At 33.8% G+C, this 20079-nt stretch overlaps 1 protein-coding gene across 10 annotated transcripts; it reads left to right on the top strand.

Annotated features, from left to right (window-relative positions):
- Positions 1-967: 967 nt before the first annotated feature.
- Positions 968-19298, top strand: LOC109792035 (disease resistance protein Roq1). 10 transcript variants are annotated; one of them, XM_083062802.1, is made up of 10 exons: positions 968-1672; positions 1775-2885; positions 2985-3263; positions 4040-4798; positions 5561-6228; positions 7161-7230; positions 7336-7395; positions 7761-7821; positions 10311-10452; positions 10764-10990. In XM_083062802.1, the coding sequence occupies exons 1-5, from the start codon at positions 1182-1184 to the stop codon at positions 6155-6157; spliced, it is 3237 nt and encodes a 1078-aa protein (XP_082918928.1). In that variant the 5' UTR covers positions 968-1181; the 3' UTR covers positions 6158-6228; positions 7161-7230; positions 7336-7395; positions 7761-7821; positions 10311-10452; positions 10764-10990. The 10 variants fall into 10 exon arrangements, with proteins under 10 accessions (XP_082918928.1, XP_082918926.1, XP_082918931.1 ...); XM_083062800.1 differs by having other exon boundaries at positions 10306-10452; XM_083062805.1 differs by having other exon boundaries at positions 7336-7437; positions 10306-10452.
- Positions 19299-20079: the final 781 nt, after the last annotated feature.

Here is a 20079-nt window from a genome sequence, read left to right as displayed (position 1 = left end):
TTATCCCATGATTTACTTCAACCGCTCTTAAATCGTGTCTCCTTTAAGCTTTTCATTCCGAGAGGTTGCGAAGTGTGTTCGTGTATGTCCGGATTCTTGGGATTTCGAGTAACTAACGAAAAATATACTCGAGTGTTTCCTGATTTTTCTTGTACTTTGTGAGGTTGTGAGTCTCTGAGCCTTTCTCTTGTGCAGCGTCCTTCCTAGTTCAATAATTTCGAGAGTTTCTCGAAAAGTGTCTCGTGTCCTTCCTAGTTCAATAATTTCGAGAGTTTCTCGAAAAGTGTCTTCGTGTCCTTCCTGGTACAATGATTTCGAGAGTTTCACGAAAAGTGTCTTCGTGTCCTTCCTCAGAAATTTCTTTGCCATTTTCCGATCACCTAGGATTTAAAGCACCTCTGTATTTCGAGTGCCTCCGAATTCATTTTTCGGTACTAACACTTATATAATTTTTAAAAAACAAAACAATATCATTATTTTATAAGTAAACATATTATATGACAATAATACGTTAACATATTATATATATATATATATATATATATATATATATATATATATATATATATTTTGTCATCTTGTGGAAAGTTTTACCGAATGTTTAGGCGTTGTTTCTAGGAAGTTTCCCATTTTGCATTTTCAACATTTAAGAAATATCAATTCAACTTCAGGGTTACAATTATTGAAATCGATTTCGAAGACTTGCACTTATTCTATAGTGAAGGACAATATATCATACTCATGGTGATGTGAAATATTATTGCCGTTGACGCGTTCTTCTTCAATTTCATTCCAACATACGCGCACTTTTTGTTTTTTTTTTAATTAGTTTTTTCAAAGATAAAATATTAATTACAGTTGACAGGAACAAGAGAAACTGAGAAGAAAATGCGTTACAGTATCTCAAAAGATATAGTTTCTTGGCTCAGCAAGAATTTCGAGTCAACTTCATTGAGAAGTTACAACAACAATTTATTAATCAATATTTATATTAACATATGGTTCCGCGCAATGACTCTTGTTCTCCTTAAAACACGTCTTCCAGTAATTTACATAAACTTTCTACGCATTTTGTCATTTATTATAAAAATATTAGTCCTCCCACAACTACCTTGAGTCTACTATTCATTACATTACACTTTTATCTTCAGCAAGTGAGTTTTCAAATTTCAAATTCTGCAATGGCTTGCATAACCAGCAATAGCGGTTCTTCATCACGCACAATGAATTTTGATGTTTTTGTGAGCTTTAGAGGTGAGGATACTCGTAATAATTTCACTGATCATCTTTTTGCTGCTCTTCGAAGGAAAGGTGTTGTTGCCTTCAGAGATAACCAAAATATCAATAAAGGGCAACTCTTGGAACCTGAGCTCATGCAAGCAATCAAACGATCACGTCTTTTCATTGTTGTCTTCTCAAAGAATTATGCATCATCCTCATGGTGCTTGAAAGAGTTGACAATGATTTTTGATTGGGTTAAAGAAACAGGTCAAAGTGTTCTTCCTATATTCTATGATGTCACTCCTTCTGAGGTCCGAAAACAAAGTGGAGAGTTCCAAAAAGCTTTTGCCCAATACGAAATAACCTTCCGAGATGATTTGGAAATGGTAAAAAAATGGAGGGAAGCTATGAAGGCAATTGCCAACCGTTCTGGGTGGGATCTACTGAATAAGTAAGTGCTTGGCCATATTTTTTGTATTATATATACAATTTTATTTTTAAAAGTCTCAACCTTAGTGATGCATCAATGTTTATGCTCCACTTTGGTTTTCAGGCTTCAACATGAGGAAATAGAAAAAATTGTTGAAGAGGTAATCAACTTATTGGGTCATAATCAAATTTTGAATTTTGGAGATGATTTAGTTGATATGCACTCTCGTGTAAAACAATTAGAGGAACTTGTAGATCCAGATGCAAATGAAGTTGTTCGAGTAATAGGAATAAGTGGGATGGGTGGAATAGGAAAGACAACACTTGCTACTGCTTTATTTGATAAAATCTCTCATCAATATGATGCTTGTTGTTTCATTGATGATGTAAGAAAAATTTATGGGGAGTTTGGACCCATGGTTGCACAAAAACAACTTCTTTGTCAAGCTCTAAATCAAGGTAATGTTGAGATAAACAATCTTTACCAAGGAACCTTGTTGGTAAGAACTAGGTTATGCCACTTAAAGGTGCTTATTGTTCTAGATAATGTTGATCAAGATGAACAATTGGAAAAATTGGCTTTGCATCCTAAATATCTAGGTGTAGGGAGTAGAATCCTCATAATCTCTAGAGATAATCATATCTTAAGAAATTATGGAGTGAATGAAGTTTACAATGTTCAATTGTTGAATGCAAATAAAGCTCTTCAATTATTTTGTAGAAAAGCTTTCAAATCTGATAATATTTTGAATGATTATAAAGAGTTGACCTATGATGTACTAAAATATGTCGATGGCCTTCCTTTAGCAGTTAAAGTGTTAGGCTCATTTTTGTTTGATCGAGATGTTTATGAGTGGAGAAGTGCATTGGCTAGACTTAAAAAATATCCAAACAAAGATATTATGGAGGTGTTACGAATAAGTTTTGATGGATTGAAGGAAATGGAAAAGGAAATATTTTTAGATATTGCTTGTTTCTTTTGTGATACATTCCATCAACAAGGTAAGGGAAGAGTAAAAAAACTTCTAAACTATCGTGGATTTTTTCCCAATATTGGCATGAAAGTTCTCATTGAGAAATCACTAATAACTTGTAATAATTGGGATGTTAAAATGCACGACTTGTTGAAAGAGTTGGGCAGAAGTATTGTTCGAGAAAAATCACCTAATGAACCAATAAAGTGGAGTAGGCTATGGGACTTCAAGGGTCTCCAAAATATCATGATAAAAAATGAGGTAAAATAATTTTTCAATATAAAATCTTATGTTGCCATTTTTTCAAAATCTATAAATTATTAAGAAATCTACATTTTCATTCTTTTTGCTATGCTTTAGGAAGCCGAAAATCTTGAAGCCATGGTTATTTATTATGGACAGCATTTGGACGACAAAACAATGGCAGGGAATGTTATATCAAAAATGAAGCATCTCAAGTTGCTCATACTTCAGAATGTGAATTTTTTGGGAAGTCTCAACTATCTTTCTAACGAATTAAGATATCTATCTTGGCATAGATATCCTTTCATTTGTTTGCCATCAAATTTTCATCCGGATAATCTAGTAGAGTTGATCTTGTGTCATAGCAATCTCAAACAATTATGGAAAGGCACAAAGGTAATATATTATTAGTTTTCAATTTTATTTATCTTTAAACAAACAGAAAAATATTATATATATATATATATAGAGGTTATATCAAGTGAGAGGAAATTTTTTAACCCTTAGATTAATCAAGTGAGAGAAAATTTGGGGTTTAATAAGAGGAAATTAATCTAAGGATTATATTTTAACCCTCTCATCTCTCATAATAAATTCCCTCTCACTTGATATGCTTTCATATATAGAACATATCAAGTGAGAGGGAATTTATTATGAGAGATGAGAGGGTTAAAATATAATCCTTAGATTAATTTCCTCTCACTTAATTAAACTCCAAATTTTCTCTCACTTAATTAATTAATTTAAGGGTTATATTTTAACATTCTTATCTCTCATAATAAATTTTCTCTCACTTGATATGCTCTATATATAGGAGCATATCAAGTGAGAGAGAATTTATTATAAGAGATGAGAGGGTTAAAATATAACCCTTAGATTAATTTCCTCTCACTTGATTAAACCCCAAATTTTCTCTCACTTGATTAATCTAAGGGTTATATTTTAACCCTCTCATCTCTCATAATAAGTTTCCTCTTACTTGATATGCTCTCTCTCTCTCTATATATATATATATAACATAATTAAAGAATCATAAGCAAACTTAAATGTCATTGATTTTTTCTCCTACTATCCAAAACAAGAAAGGGATTATCGTTTTTTCTTTCTATTTGTCAAAGAAATGAAAAATTAAATGATGGATAGTAACTTTCATTCTTTTGTTTCTTTTACAGCATTTGCCTAATTTGATATGTCTAGATCTTAGCTACTCCAAAAGTCTTATTGAGGTGCCAGACTTAACGGGAGTTCCTCGTCTTAGGGATCTTATTCTTGAAGGATGTATAAATATTACGCGGATCCACCCATCCATTGGTATTCTGAGAGAACTTTTTTATCTAAATTTGACAAATTGTAAAAATCTTTTCCACAATTTGAATATGTTTTTCGGACTCAAATCTCTTAAGATGCTAATTCTCTCAGGCTGCTCAAAATTACTCAATAATCGTCTTCTAAAGAAACCAAGGGAGGTAGAACATTTGGAGAACGTTGATAAAAATACAAGTGTTATCCAATTATCAACATCCTCTCTATATGAAATTCTAATGTTGCCTTTGTATTTCCTTTCCTCTCACAAACATGGAGATTCACTTGATTTATTGTTGCCATATTTGTCTCGTTTCCCATGTTTGCAACATCTTGATCTAAGCTTCTGCAATCTACTTCAAATTCCCGATGCTATTGGGAGCTTACAGTCTTTAGAAAGCTTAAATTTGGGGGGAAACAAATTCGTGAGACTACCTACTACCATCAAGGAGCTTTCCAATCTTCAATGTTTAAATTTGCAGCACTGCAAACAGCTGAAATATTTGCCTGAGCTTCCAACAACCAAACAATACGACTTTGGGCAGTTATATATTTTTAATTGCCCCAATTTGAGTGAAATGGGACATTGTTATCATATGGTTTTTTCTTGGATGATACAAATATTTAAGGTAACGACTCCATCCTTCTTTTCCTTCTTTTCTTTATCTTACTTTTTCTATGTATACAATTTTTAAGTAGTTATACATATTAATGATTAATTATTATTTTATTTTTTGCATCAGGCTTTCTTGCAATCCTCCCTTTCCTTGCAAAGGCTCCGGATTGTTATTCCTGGAACTGAAATTCCAAGGTGGTTTAGTAAACAAAATGTGGGTAGGTCAATAAGCATGGAGTTGTCTCCTGTTATGGAAGACCCAAATTGGATGGGTGTCGCCTGTTGTTCTTTGTTAGTGGCACATGATGATCCTACTAATTTGAATGATAATTTTCATAGTATTGATTACAAATTTGAAAATATAAATTGGATGCTTCCAATATTTTTAAACAATGATCTGGTCATGGGTGAAATGGATCACTTGTTCATGATTTTTGTCTCTCGGGAAATAATCAGTTGTGATCGATGTCGACATGAAGACAAAATGAATTATATTGATAAAATGGTATTCAAAACTACCATATTTGGCCACCCTAAAGGTTTGCATTTGGTGGTGAAAAATTGCGGATATCGTTTGGTATTTAAGGAAGATCTTCAACAATTAAACTTAAACATGATGTTCAGTAGAAATTCCTCATCTAGGAAGCTTTTCAAAATTAGTTTTTTAACGACTCCATCCTTTCTTTCTTTATCTTATTTTTTCTATGTATCCAATTTTTAAGTAGTTATACATATTAATCATTTTTTATTTTTATTTTTATTTTTTTTGTATCAGGCTTTCTTGCAATCCTCCCGTTCCTTGCATAGTCTTCGGATTGTTATTCCTGGAACTCAAATTCCAAGGTGGTTCAGTAAACAAAATGTGGGTGGGTCAATAAGCGTGAACCTGTCTCCTGTTATTATGGAAGACCCAAATTGGATGGGTCTCGCTTGTTGTTCTTTGTTAGTGGCGCATCATGATCCTAATAATTTGAATGATAGATGGCAACATGATAATTTTGGAAGTATTGGATACAATTTTCAAAATATACAAGTTTTGCATAAATCAGATTGGGTACTTCCAATACTTTTAACCAATGATCTGGTCACAGGTGAAATAGATCACTTGTTCATAACGTTTCACTCTCAGGAAACAATCAATGCTTTTCGAAGTCCAGATGAAGACGAAATGCCTGATCTTGATAAAGTGGGATTCACAACAGTCATATTTCACCACCCTAAAGGTTACCATTTGGAGGTGAAAAATTGCGGATATCGTTTGGTATTTAAGAAGGATCTTCAACAATTAAACTTAAACAAGATGTTCAGCAAAAATTCCTCATCTAGGAAGCGCAAGCTTTTATCAAGTGATTCGCCACACATCATTCATTGAGCTTATCCACGGAAAGCGTAGAGATTTCTTTTCAACCACAATTACATCAAAGAAATTCTTTCCCATTAGTGGTAAGATTTAAGCAGTAAAGCACAAATTTTATTATAAGTTTATAGTCATTTATAAATACTTTGCTTTTTGTATCTTATATTGTGATATGATGATGTTTATTTATTTATCTTTCCAGAGTAAATGTTACTTGAAAACATTGTTAAAAGTGATAGTAAGCATATTTGGTCATGGATTGTTATGAAAACTTTCATCAATAGCCAATTGGCAAGATTTCAAGAAAAATAACGTGCATTATTAATTTTGATATAACTACCTTGGAGGAGAAGTTTTTTAACAACGATCCATTTTTTTGACTTGAAGTAAATGTGGATGTCTATCTCGTTTCTTCAATTTACCAAAGTGAATTATTAGATATTCTATTTACAATGTTTAGGAAAAAATGTAAAACGTTGTGTAAAACAAAAAACCAGATAATATCAGGCATGATGTAAGATACTTGATATTATGGTTCATAGTTAAGATGGCTATTAACTGATTTACAAAATTTGTATTTATATTAAATGAGTAAGTGTCTTGAAATGGTACATGTTTACCGCAGTCAGCTTCTTGAACAAAATGTTAGGTGGATGGAGGGCGTGTAACTCTTACTCTTAATTTTTGTCTCAAACCAAAAGAATATCATAGAAACCCAAAATTTCGTCTCCATCAACATGGAGTTAACACTTATCATGACATGGGAACATCTACTTAGACTTGAAAACATCCTCTGTTTCCACTAATTGGCAACAAGGTAACTAGGCAGTAGGCAATGACAACTTAAGAAAGCTTGATAAAGAACATGAATAAGACATATAGAATAAATTGAACTATAGAACTTTTCAAAATTAGTTTTATTATGAAATAAATAAATAAGACTTCAAGTTGTAGAGAAATTGAAGGACCAATGCCGAGTGTCTTAAAAACTTATATGGGAAGGCTTTCCTGTTTCCAGGGCCTGAACTACCAGTGCCACGAATCTCCACTTTGGAGAAAAATGAGCTGAATGATTGAAGGCTGGTTCAGTAAGTGACTGTGCATTTGGAACTGAATTAATGGACATTACAGCAAAAACAATTCCATGATTGTTGCTTGCTCTTTAACTGATTAACATGTTCCCTTTTTGGCAGAACTTATTTCACCTATTGGATTGTAGTCAGTTATAGTTGCTCTTCGGGATGGATTCAAAGGTAATGGTTCAAAAATGAGAAGTTGTACTGCTTCAAAAAAAGGTGCTTCATTAGTCACTGTTGACATGGATTGTTAATAAGTATTGATTTTTTTTTACCCAATACTCTCTCTTGTCCCTTTAATGTGAATCAAACTGGAAGTGAATTCCACTTTGTTGGAACATAAGGTAAAGAAAAATATATAATGTATTTTAAAGAGATTAGAATTATGTAAAAAAGGAAACATTACGTTGAATTATTGCATTTGGTAATTATGAAATTGTTGAAATAAGAAATTTGTATAGATTAGAAAAGTTGATGTTTGTAAAATAAAATAGTAAAAGATTTAAAGTGAAGTAGTACATGTGTGTTTTCACTCATTGTAGACTCCACTCTGAGGCATCACTCTGGCGTACACACAAGGCTAGCACTGTCAAACAATTAAAGGTACCATATCAAATTTTTTTCAATTTCCTTTGTCTTTAGATGAACAAATTAAAAGATAAATTAACTTAATTGTACAAATACTAGAATAGGGTTTTTTTTTCTTTCTCTTTTTGTTAAAGAAAAATTACAAATTAAACGATAGTAATTTTCTTTTCCTTTTGTGTTTTACAATATTTGCAATCTGAATTTCAGAAACTCCAAAAAACTCTATATTGTTTTAATTGTTGAATAATTGTCACAAGTTATCCAATAGAGGACATGTTAAGTACAATTTAATACTTTTCTCAGCCATAATCTGAAGCAAAGCTTTGGCATGATCTAAAAGCTTAATAGAGTTCCAAAATAAAAATCAGTATATGCAGAAGGCTGAGATTATAATAATTATTATTATAATAATTTTTAGCTAATTCATAGTTAAAGATTATTTTAAATAAATGTTCCATTCCAAAGCTATTTCATTTGGTATTTTGTAACTGCGTTTTTATTCTTCCTAAGAAAATATTCGGTATAATCCATAGTTAATTATAAAAATTGGAATGAAGATGATAAAACATGCATTGAATGATAAAAGATTGAATTAACAGCAAAACAAAAATACTATAAGGTAAATGCAACAAAGGGTAAGTGTTGAAGCTTTCTATAGCTCATGGAGTACAATTTCAAGATTCTCATATAAGTAATTGTGTATAAATTGTCTTGCACCCAAATTTACAGGTAAAACTAGGGTTTAAATCAGATTGGGGGAGTGAGGATTCCTGGAACAATAAACTATGCTATTCAATTTTTTATAAGCTATGCTATTCAATTTCATGTTACAAAAAACCAATACAACTTTTTAAGCTAAGGAATAGAGGAAATAGCCGGAGAAACTGGAGACTTTAACAGTGTTTATTAATGTATAAATCTGGATGATTTTAAAACCTTGCATTATTCTCCAAAATCAGACTCTTGTTCAAGTTTCCTGCATGAGAAATATAACCAACATAAAACTGTATATACTAACAACAAACTACACTAAAAATAATTAATATTTAATAATTGATTAAGAGTCAATAAAACAGAGATATAAATAACTATAAATCAGTATGTGTGCGATGTTAAGTTAAAACCAATGTCTGATAGTTCTTACAGGGAAGGAAAACAAAAATTAAAAAATTTGTAAATTCAACTCATTCCCTCCCACGACAATTACTTTACCCCGCCCTATGCCTAACACTAACATCATGGATTCAACAAATGAAGCCAAGTTAAAAAGTCACAGCAAAATAAACCTCACAGTTGGTTTAGATGAAAGAAGTTATCTACCAACCCACACTTTCTCTCTTTTAATTACTCTTTTAATCACAGGTGAAACTGAGATCCTGGAAAGACTTAATAATGCCACACAACAATTGTAATGGTACTTAATTATCAGAAAAATCCTGTAATCAAGCACATATAAGCCTTTATTTAATCCTATTACTCACTAAGTCAGGTACTCAATTACTTTGACGCTTGGGCTAAATCATTTCCCTTGCTCATGGGGGTATTATTATATATATACGGCCTCCTTGCCAGATGAAATAAATTTAACTCATAAAATCCTAATAAACCTGATTTTTCTACTGACACTGATTCTCTATAAGGCCACACTCTACACAGACTCTAGGACTCTCACACCTTCAGAAATTCTGCTCCATCATCCTTCAATAAAGTCATAAATAAGAAACACGTGAAAACTTGAACAGCATAAAACATTACTGGGACAACAGGGCTCTATGATTACAAGGAAATTTTTAGAAAGTATAAAAACTGAGAATGAAATAAAATGAATAGAAGGAAAACTTCTCTACCTTTCCAAAACTACTGAAATGATTTGCCTACCTCTCTCATTCCGTCCCTCTCCTTTTATATCTCATGCAGAACCTAACTTTACCACAATGCTTCCCACACTTGTTGTCAAGTATGCTAGCTTAAGTATTGTCGTATAGGATTGCCTAACAAATAATTTAGAACAATAACAAGCAACACGTGTCTCCATTGTTAGACCAATGGCTCTACGTATATATATTTTAAGTTCTTAATCTCTCAAATTTTAGTAACAAGAAAGACAATAACTAATACATGGCCTAGTGTTATTAAGACTCAAATAGCACAAAAGAAGCTAGAATTAACAGTTCATTATTTCCTTTTCTCTATTCCTTAAACAATGGTCAACTATTTGTTTTACTTTAATACATGGCCTATGTTGCATGGACATGGCTTGAAATTGTTGTGTCCTACTAAGTGTGTAAAAATGCAAGTTTTTCAACTCTTAATTCACACTTAACATGTTTTGATCGAGTAAAGTTTTGAGAAATTTTCTTCATATTTTGCAAAAAACTTAAAAGAGCATCATGATTATGTGTTTGACAAATTTGATGTTGATTGGGTAAATTTTGTGTTACAGAATATAATGTGAACAACAATTTACTGTTAGTTAGTTTTTTTTTTTTTTTTTTCAAGGGGAGATTGGAGAAGGTTCAAGTTTGGAATTTATTCCTGACCAGCATAAGGCCTTATTGGCACTTCTTCAACAACCTGGAATTCAGAACAATCACACCATTAATCAATTTACCTCCACTGCACAAGATCTTGGTTCAAAACCATCAGGTATTGTTTGTAATATTTTCAATTCTTTGAATTCCAACTCTTGGATCATTGATACAGGAGCTACCGATCATGTGTGTAATTCAATTACTCAATTTCAAACATACAGAAAAATTAAAACCATTCATATAAAACTACCTGATGGAAGTGAAGTTACTACATCTATATCTAGAACTGTTTTCTTTTCCAAAGACTTTTACCTCACAGATGTCCTTTTCTTTCCCAATTTCAAACTCAATTTGGTTTCAGTATCCAAGATAACTAAAGCATTATCATGCAAATTCATTTTCTCTAATTTTATTTGTCAAATTCAGGAAAACAATTCTTTGAGGATGATTGTGCAGCTAACTTGCAAAATGGTCTATATACAATGAATCCGTCAATGCAACCAGAGATTTTTGAGAAAAGTGTAAACAATTTTTACAGTCACAATAATGATGTATGGCATTTGAGACTAGGTCATCCCTCTCATGAGAAACTCAGAAATATACAAACTATGTACCCTTTTGTGAAATTTAATAAAGACAAAGTTCCTTGTGAAGTGTGTCATTTAGCTAAACAAAAAAGGCTTCCTTTTGCTTACAGTAGTAATACTTGTGACGATGTCATTGATTTGATACATATAGATATTTGGGGTCCTTTATCCATTCCTTCAATTTTTGGTCATAAGTATTTTTTAACCATAGTAGAAAATAATGCTAGACATACTTGGATTTACTTTATGAAACAAAAAAGTGAAACAGCCTCTTTGATTCAAGCTTTTGTTGCTCAAACTCAAACTCAATTCAATAAAAAAATTAAAATAATCAGAACTGATAACGGCAGGGAATTTAACATGCATGAATGGTTTAAAGATAAAGGCATTTTGCACCAAACCTCATGCGTTAAGACACCTCAACAAAATGGCATTGTGGAAAGAAAGCACCAACATATTTTAGGTATTGCTAGAGCTCTTATATTTCAGTCTGGCATACCTAAATCTTTTTGGAATCATGCTGTTAATCATGTTGTTTTTCTCATAAATAGGTTACCTACCAAATTTATAAAAGGAAAATCACATTATCAAATTCTACATGATAAACTTCCTGATATTTCTTACTTGAAAACCTTTGGTTGTTTGTGTTTTGCTTCTACTATCCATTCTAACAGAACCAAACTTGATGAAAGAGCTAGAAAATGTATATTTCTAGGATATAAAAATGGCACAAAGGGTTGTGTTCTTTATGATCTTTAAACAAGATAGATTTTCATCTCTAGGGATGTTTTGTTTTATGAACAGAATTTTCCTATGTTAGAGAAGCATAATCAACAGTCTAAAGACAATGAACATCAAACTCAGGTTCCTTCAATACAACAAAGTTTCTTTGCAAATCATCTTTTTCATTTAGATAATGAAAATGTGTTTCATACTAATGAACCTGCCCTTACACACATTGATGGTTTAAATAATAACAATCTGTTAGGTCCAGAGTAGGCTTAATAGTTACTCACAGCTAAAATAAGAGATGAGTAAAAAAGAGACAAGGGAGAAAATAACCACAGTAAAAATATTATTTACTGAAAGGGAGGAAATTACAACACTTCTCTCTCTATAACTTACTCCTTTGAATTAGGAGACTACTACTACCGAGAACAGATCTCAAGGTGTATAAGAGAGGAAGAGAGAAGAGAAGAAGATTTGGGATGAAAATTATGGTTTTCAGCTTCCCTATTTATAGGAAAGTCCCAATGGCATTTTCGTAATTTCTCCTAAACTTTTAATATTATTTTATTATTATGTGGGACCCGCTTCTAATATAAAATTAGAAAACCACCGAAAGGTGGTGGCAGCTGTACGCAGCTGTACCTAACATTTCTCCCACTTGAAGATTATGATTAAGTTAATCATATCTTCACACCATTTCTTCTTTATTGATACTTCATGTTGCTTATGTTTCCAATAGGCCAAATAAGGATCGACACCATGTAAACTTGTCAGTGTTGACAGGCTTTGTCATTACGTCTGCTATGTTGTCTTTTGTATGGATCTTCTGCATATCCACTTTTCCTTCTTCTACTACTTCACGAACAAAGTGATATTGAATTCCTATGTGCTTTGTCCTGGAATGAAAGGCTGGATTCCTTGCAATGTGCAAGGCACTCTGACTGTCACAATACACAGTAATTTTCTCCTGCTTGTGCCCGAGTTCTTCCAATAACCTTTGAATCCAAATTGCTTCCTTGCATGCTTGCGTAGCTGCCATGTATTCAGCTTCTATAGTAGATAGAGCTACAACAGTCTGTAACTTAGACAACCAGCTCACTGCTCCTCCAGCAAGTGTAAACACATAACCAGTAGTATATTTTCGTTTATCCAGATCTCCTGCAAAATCTGAATCAACATAGCCTCTGACAAAAAACTACGATTCTTCAAAACATAATGCAACATCTGAGGTTCCTTTGATATATTTAAGGATCCTCTTTACAATACTCCAATGCTCTCTACCAGGATCTGCCATAAACCTACTGACCGCTCCCACTGCTTGTGCAATGTCTGGTCTCGTACAAATCATGGCATACATAAGGCTTCCCACCGCTGATGCATACGGCACTCGAGACATTTCCATCCTCTCTGCTTCGTTTCTAGGACTCATACTTGAGGATAATTTGTAATTGACAGGAAGTGGGGTCGAAATTGGCTTACAGTCTTGCATGTTGAAGCGCCGCAAGACTTTCAATAAATAATTCTTCTGAGAAAGCCAAATCCTCCTGTTTTTTCTGTCTCGGTGAATTTGCATCCCTAAAATCTTGTTTGCTGGTCCCAAGTCCTTCATATCAAACTCCCTAGCCAATTGTGCCTTTAATTCTTGGATCTGATCTTTGTTGGGGCCTACCACCAACATGTCATCCACATACAACAGCAAGATGATGAAATCATTGTCATCAAACCTATTGTAGTACGTACAATGGTTTGAACTCAGTCTGTTGTAACCAAGGCTAATAATGAAGGAATCAAATCTCTTATACCAACACCTTGGCGCCTGCTTTAAACCGTACAGAGATTTGGTCAACCTACAAACCAAGTTTTCTTTTCCTTGTTCTTTAAAGCCTTCTGGTTGGAGCATATATATTTCTTCTTGGAGTTCCCCATGAAGAAAAGCAGTCTTTACATCAAGTTGCTCAAGATGTAAATTAAATGCAGCACACATAGCCAGAACAACTCTGATTGTGGTTAATCGGACAACTGGCGAGAATATCTCGTTAAAATCAATGCCCGCTTTCTGAGCATATCCCTTAACCACCAATCTTGCACGATATCTCTCCACTTGATCATTGCCATCACGTTTGATCTTATAGATCCATTTGCAACCAATGGCTTTTCGATCTTTTGGAAGATCAACAAGTTCCCATGTTTTATTTCTATGTAAGGCCTCTATTTCTTCATGCATTGCTGCCATCCACTGAGAAACATCAGAACTCCTCAACGCCTCTTGAAAGGTTGATGGTTCTCCTTCTTCAGTTAAGAGACAGTACGCATCATGACTTGCCATAACATAGTCTGAATGCCAAGATGGTCTCCTTCTCTCACGTCTTATTTGTTGAACTTCTTCATCATTGGCTTCATCTGGTTCTTGTTCCTCATGCTCTTGTTCTGTTTCAGAGGTGTCATCCTTTTTAGACTTTCCTCCTATCTCCACTATACTAGTGTCTTTGATAGTGCTGTCATTCTCCTGCTCCTTTTGCAGTTCAGTTTCTGCAAAGACTACATCCCTGCTAATAACAACCTTGCAGGCAGTGGGATCCCACAAGCGATACCCCTTAACATTGTCAGCATAACCCAAGAATATACATTTCCTGGATTTTGGGTCCAGCTTTGTTCTTTCTTGGGAGTTGTACATCACGTACACAGGACATCCAAACACATGTAATGAAGAATAATTTGATGGTTTTCCATTCCACATCTCCATTGGTGTCTTCAAACCAATTGCTGTTGATGGTGAGCGATTGATCAAATAACAAGCAGTTTTGACTGCTTCTGCCCAGAAAGACTTGGCTAATCCTGCAGTTCTCAACATAGCTCTTGTCCTTTCTAGAAGAGTTCGATTCATCCGCTCTGCTACCCCGTTCTGCTGAGGTGTATGAGCAACTGTAAATTGCCTCTTGATACCCTCTTGCTTGCAGAATGCCAGAAAATCACCATCTATATATTCTCCTCCATTGTCTGTCCTTAAGCACTTAATCCTTTTTCCAGTATCAAGTTCTACTTGTGCTTTAAATTCCTTGAATACTGGGAACACATCTGACTTCTTCTTGATTGGGTACACCCACAATCTCCGGGAATAATCATCAATAAATGATACAAAATATTTTGCTCCTCCCATGGAAATTTCTGGTGATTCCCAGACATCAGAATGGATCAAGTCAAGTATGTGTTTGCTCCTTGTAGTTACTTTGGCAAATTGTAATCTATGTTGCTTGCTTGTCACACAGTGCTCACAAAATGGTAAGGTTACCATTTTAAGCCCTGACAAGAGATTACGTTCCGCAAGAATTTTCAGGCCTCGCTCTGACATATGTCCTAGTCTACGATGCCACATCATCGTTGCCTCTTCTTGACTTATTGCTGCAACTGATGCATCTGCTTCTTGCAACGTTTCTCCCAAAAGCAAGTATAGATTTGATGTGATCTTCTCAGCTTTCATCACCACCAAATTGCCTTTAACTACCTTCAAGATTCCACCTTCAACGTGGATCTTGCACTTGAGATCATCTAGTTGCCCAATGGACAATAGATTCTTTTTCAAGCCCTTCACATGTCGTACCCCTTGAATTGTACGAATAGTACCATCATACATTTTTAATTTGATAGTACCAACTCCAGCAATTTCCAAAGCATGATTATTTCCCATAAATACGGATCCTCCTGAGATTGATTCATAAGTGCAAAACCAATCTCTATTTGGAGTCATGTGCCAGGTTGCACCTGAATCCAATATCCAACATTCATGGAGTTGTTTTTCGCCTCTGGAACTTATTGCTTCACTGTACAAGATTTCTCCATCTTCTTGGGTACTAGCAACACAACCTTGAGAGGTTGACGCTTCAGAATTCTTCCCTCCTCCACTCTTCTTGTGCCAACAATCTTTCTTCATGTGCCCTCTCATGCCACAATTATAGCATTTGAGGTTCTTCCTTCCTCGAGATTTTGATCTACCATGATTTTGACTCCCACTGGAGCCACGTTCCATTGATCTTCCTCTCATCATCGTCAAAGCTTCTGCTTGCTTTGAACTTTCCAGTCTGTCTTCCTTATTCTTTCGCCTGGACTCTTCTTCAAGAATAGCTCCGGCAACATCCTCAAAGGATAGACGACCAACAACATTATTGTTTGTTATGTTGATGATGAGTTGATCATATGAATCTGGTAAACTCTGAAGTAGAAGCTCCGCACGTTCATTTTCCACTATGTTGAAATCAGCTGTTGAAAGCTGAGCAAATAGCGTATTCAGATTGTTGATGTGGTCCGTCACTGCTGTGGACTCACTCATTCGAAGAGTGTAGAGTTTCCTCTTTAAGAATATTCTGGTGTGAAGTGACTTGACCTCGTATAATTTTACGAGCGTGTCCCAAATCTCCTTTACAGTTGTCTTCTCTGCTATGCTCGACAAAACTGAATCAGCCATTGCTAAGTGCAAATTGGCAACAGCATTGTCATCCATTTCTCTCCACTTTTCATCAGTAATATATGATGGCCTGCCTTCAATTGCTTTAAGACAGTTGTCTTTTCTCAAAATTGCTCTTATCTTCAATTTCCACAGGGAAAAATTGTTCCCGTTGAACTTCTCTATCTCAAACTTTGCTGCCATAATTTCTTCTATTAAACCGACTTAAGTAACTTCCACTAGAATAGTACCGCCTACTGGAACAATGATAAAATCCAGTAACAAGAATAATTCTTTTCTGATGTGACTGATCAGACAATACTGCAGCCACAGAGCATACTAAGAAATTTTCTCCGACACTATACCAATGTACACCACAGCGGAATAATAAACAACCTAGTGGCTCTGATACCACTGTTAGGTCCAGAGTAGGCTTAATAGTTACTCACAGCTAAAATAAGAGATGAGTAAAAAAGAGACAAGGGAGAAAATAACCACAGTAAAAATATTATTTACTGAAAGGGAGGAAATTACAACACTTCTCTCTCTATAACTTACTCCTTTGAATTAGGAGACTACTACTACCGAGAACAGATCTCAAGGTGTATAAGAGAGGAAGAGAGAAGAGAAGAAGATTTGGGATGAAAATTATGGTTTTCAGCTTCCCTATTTATAGGAAAGTCCCAATGGCATTTTCGTAATTTCTCCTAAACTTTTAATATTATTTTATTATTATGTGGGACCCGCTTCTAATATAAAATTAGAAAACCACCGAAAGGTGGTGGCAGCTGTACGCAGCTGTACCTAACACAATCCAGTGCAACAAGTTGATAATAATCATTATACTGCTGGGAGACATTCTCAGAGGGAGAGAAGACCTCCCTCTTATTTGAAAGATTATCATTGTACATTGGCCACAACAGGCAGCTCATCAAACCATCCAACTGTCAGGTATCCCATTTCTTCATGCCTTTCCTATAACAATTTGTCTTCCTCACATAAACAATGCATTTTTTCTATTTCTTCTATATCTGAACCAAAAACTTTTGAGGAGGCTGTTCAACATAGTTGTTGGAGAGATGCTATTAATGCTGAACTGCAGGCTCTAGATAAAAATCAGACGTGGATTTTAACCTCTCTTCCTCCTGGAAAAAAACTTATAAATGTAAGTGGGTTTTCAAGGTAAAACATTATTCAGATGGATCCATTGAAAATCATAAGGCTAGATTGGTAGCTAAGGGCTTCACACAAACTGAAGGAATAGATTTCATGGAGACATTTAGTCCTGTAGTGAAGATGACAACCATCAGACTATTACTTTCAATAGCATCTGCTTCTAATTGGCACTTACATTAATTGGATATAAATACTGCATTCTTACATGGTCATCTTAATGAGGAAGTATATATAGAGCCCCCACCAGGTCTTGAATTACAAGATGAGAAGCTAGTTTGCAAACTTACTAAGTCAATTTATGGACTTCGACAGGCTGGTAGACAGTGGAAAGCTAGGTTGACAGAGGTTCTAATTTCATTGGACTATTCTAAATCCAAAGCTGATTATTCATTATTCACAAAGAAATCATCTAAAGGCCTCACAGTTATTCTCACATATGTTGATGATTTAGTTCTTGCTAGTGAGGATTTAGATGAGATCAACAATGTCAAACAAATTCTTCATAAAGAGTTTGGCATTAAATATCTTGGACAACTCAAATTTTTCTTGGGTTTAGAAGTAGCAAGGTCTGCTAAAGGTATTTGTCTCAATCAAAGAAAGTATGCATTAGATTTGCTTCAAGACACTGGTTTATTGGCTTCAAAACCTTGTTCTACACCAATTGATCACACTAATCATCTTCATAAAGCTTCTGGACCTATGTTTGAAGATGTTACAAAGTATAGATTACTTGGAAGATTGATTTATCTAACCAATACTAGGCCAGACATATCCTATGCAGTTGGTAAGCTAAGTCAGTCACTTGATTGTCCTATTGTTGCTCACTATCAAGCTGCCCTTAGGGTGTTGAAATACATTAAAAATGCACCAGGGAAAGGTCTCTTCTTTCCAGCCGCATCAGACATGAAACTTACAGGTTACACAGATTCAGATTGGAGTACTTGTACTGATTCTCGAAGGTCCACTTCTGGTTTCTGCTTCTTTTTAGGACAATCTTTGATATCCTGGAAGAGTAAGAAACAATCCGTTGTATCCAGATCATCCTCAGAAGCAGAGTATAGAGCTATGGCTTTAGCAACATGTGAATCTCAATGGATAGTCTATCTTTTACAGGATTTTGGTATTTCATCAACATTACCAGTGATATTGTTTTGTGATAATCAATCGGCAAGATACATAGCTGCAAATCCTGTTTTTCACGAAAGAACCAAACATATAGAAATAGATTGTCATACTGTCAGAGAAAAAATTGAATCAAGCTTTCTTCATTTGATGCCTATCACCTCAAAGGAACAAGTTGCTGATGTCTTGATGACAAAACCCTTAGTCTTTGGTCCCTTCCAAGTTCTTATTTCCAAGCTTGGAATGTATGATATATACATTCCACCTTGAGGGGGCATGTTACAGAATATAATGTGAACAACAATTTACTGTTAGTTAGTTTTTTATCTTTCTCAATTAGTTTGTGATTAATTACAATTAGTTAGTTGTTATAATTATTTTTTCTTCTATAAATAGTCAGCCTTGTATTTTTGTTTTGTGGTTTTGTAATCTTCTTTCTCTGTTTTTCTACAATAAGAAATTTCCTTAATTCTCTTCAGAATTTTTTCTTTTGTGGTTCTTAATCTACATACTATGCCATGATTTTTGACATTTTGGGCAGGAAAATTTAGTGTAGAAGGCATCAGAGCAAGGACCCAGAAATGTGGAGCTGTAGCTCCAGGAGCAGCTCAGAGGCCTGAAGCATTTTGAAGAGAACAAAGGCCAAGTCAGAGAGTTAGCACTGCAGCACTAACTCCGAAACTTCTTTTTCATTTTCTCTACTATTGTCTTTCTTTTTACATATAATATTAGGATTATATATTTTTTTTTAATTTTTTTATCCCCCTTTTTTTACTTTCTTTTTTCTTTCCACTTCTTTCTTTTTCATTTTTTTACGCCTTTTCCATTTAGTTCTTTTCCAAATTATAGAGCATGAAACAATTTCTGAAGCTCTATTATTTTTGTCACTGTTTTTTCTTGTCAATTATTGAATATGAAACCAATATGTTTTTATGTCTCTATTTTATTTGTTTCTAATTGCATAGCATGAAAACAATATATGATGCTCTATTATTTTTATGTCTTTTTTTTAATTTTTTTTTATAATTATAGAGCATGAAACCAATCTACACTACAACAAAATTTGTTATTAATGACAATTATTTAATGACAATAATTTAATTGCCGCCATATATAAAAATATTAATGGCTAATATATAATAGCCACTAAAAATGTATTTATATTACACTAAAGTACTATTAGCGACAATTATTTATTAGAAAAAACTTAAGTCCTACATCGATTAGAGATAAGATAATTAAACAGTATATAAGTGAGTAATAACTATCACCTTACAAGTTCATTTTATAGGATTGACTCCTAATTCACTATTCTAAATTGGTATCAAATCACCCATTGTTGCCAAGTTCAATAGTGCTATAAAACAATTAGAGAACAACTTTCACCTTATAAATCTCACATCTCTTAAGAGACAAGATAATTAAAAAAATGAACTAAAAAATATATAAATAAAAGATAACTCTCATCTTACAAATCTCACTTCGAGTAGAGATAAAAAAGTATATAAGTTATGAATTTAGAAAAGGAAATTATAGGAATGAATTATTTAAAGTAAAGGAGACAAATGAAAAAAAAAATAACTTTTAATAGCCTTTAAAATGGTTACTAGAATTTCCACTAAAAAAAAATAAGTTTTTCTGACAATTTAGTAGATCTTTACCAACATTTTATATAAATGCCGGTAATAGT

Source organism: Cajanus cajan, chromosome 8 (genome assembly GCF_000230855.2).
Source record: "Cajanus cajan strain Asha chromosome 8, NIPB_CcT2T_4, whole genome shotgun sequence".
NCBI classification, from domain to species: domain Eukaryota; kingdom Viridiplantae; phylum Streptophyta; class Magnoliopsida; order Fabales; family Fabaceae; genus Cajanus; species Cajanus cajan.
This window is presented reverse-complemented; position numbering and strand designations above follow the sequence as displayed.

Bases quoted from the DNA above. Each gene is read 5' to 3' on its own strand.
- LOC109792035 (XM_083062804.1), top strand. From the start codon at position 1,182: ATGGCTTGCATAACCAGCAATAGCGGTTCTTCATCACGCACAATGAAT. The intron at 1,673-1,774 runs GTAAGTGCTTGG...TTTGGTTTTCAG, and splicing joins GGGTGGGATCTACTGAATAA to GCTTCAACATGAGGAAATAG. The intron at 2,886-2,984 runs GTAAAATAATTT...GCTATGCTTTAG, and splicing joins ATATCATGATAAAAAATGAG to GAAGCCGAAAATCTTGAAGC.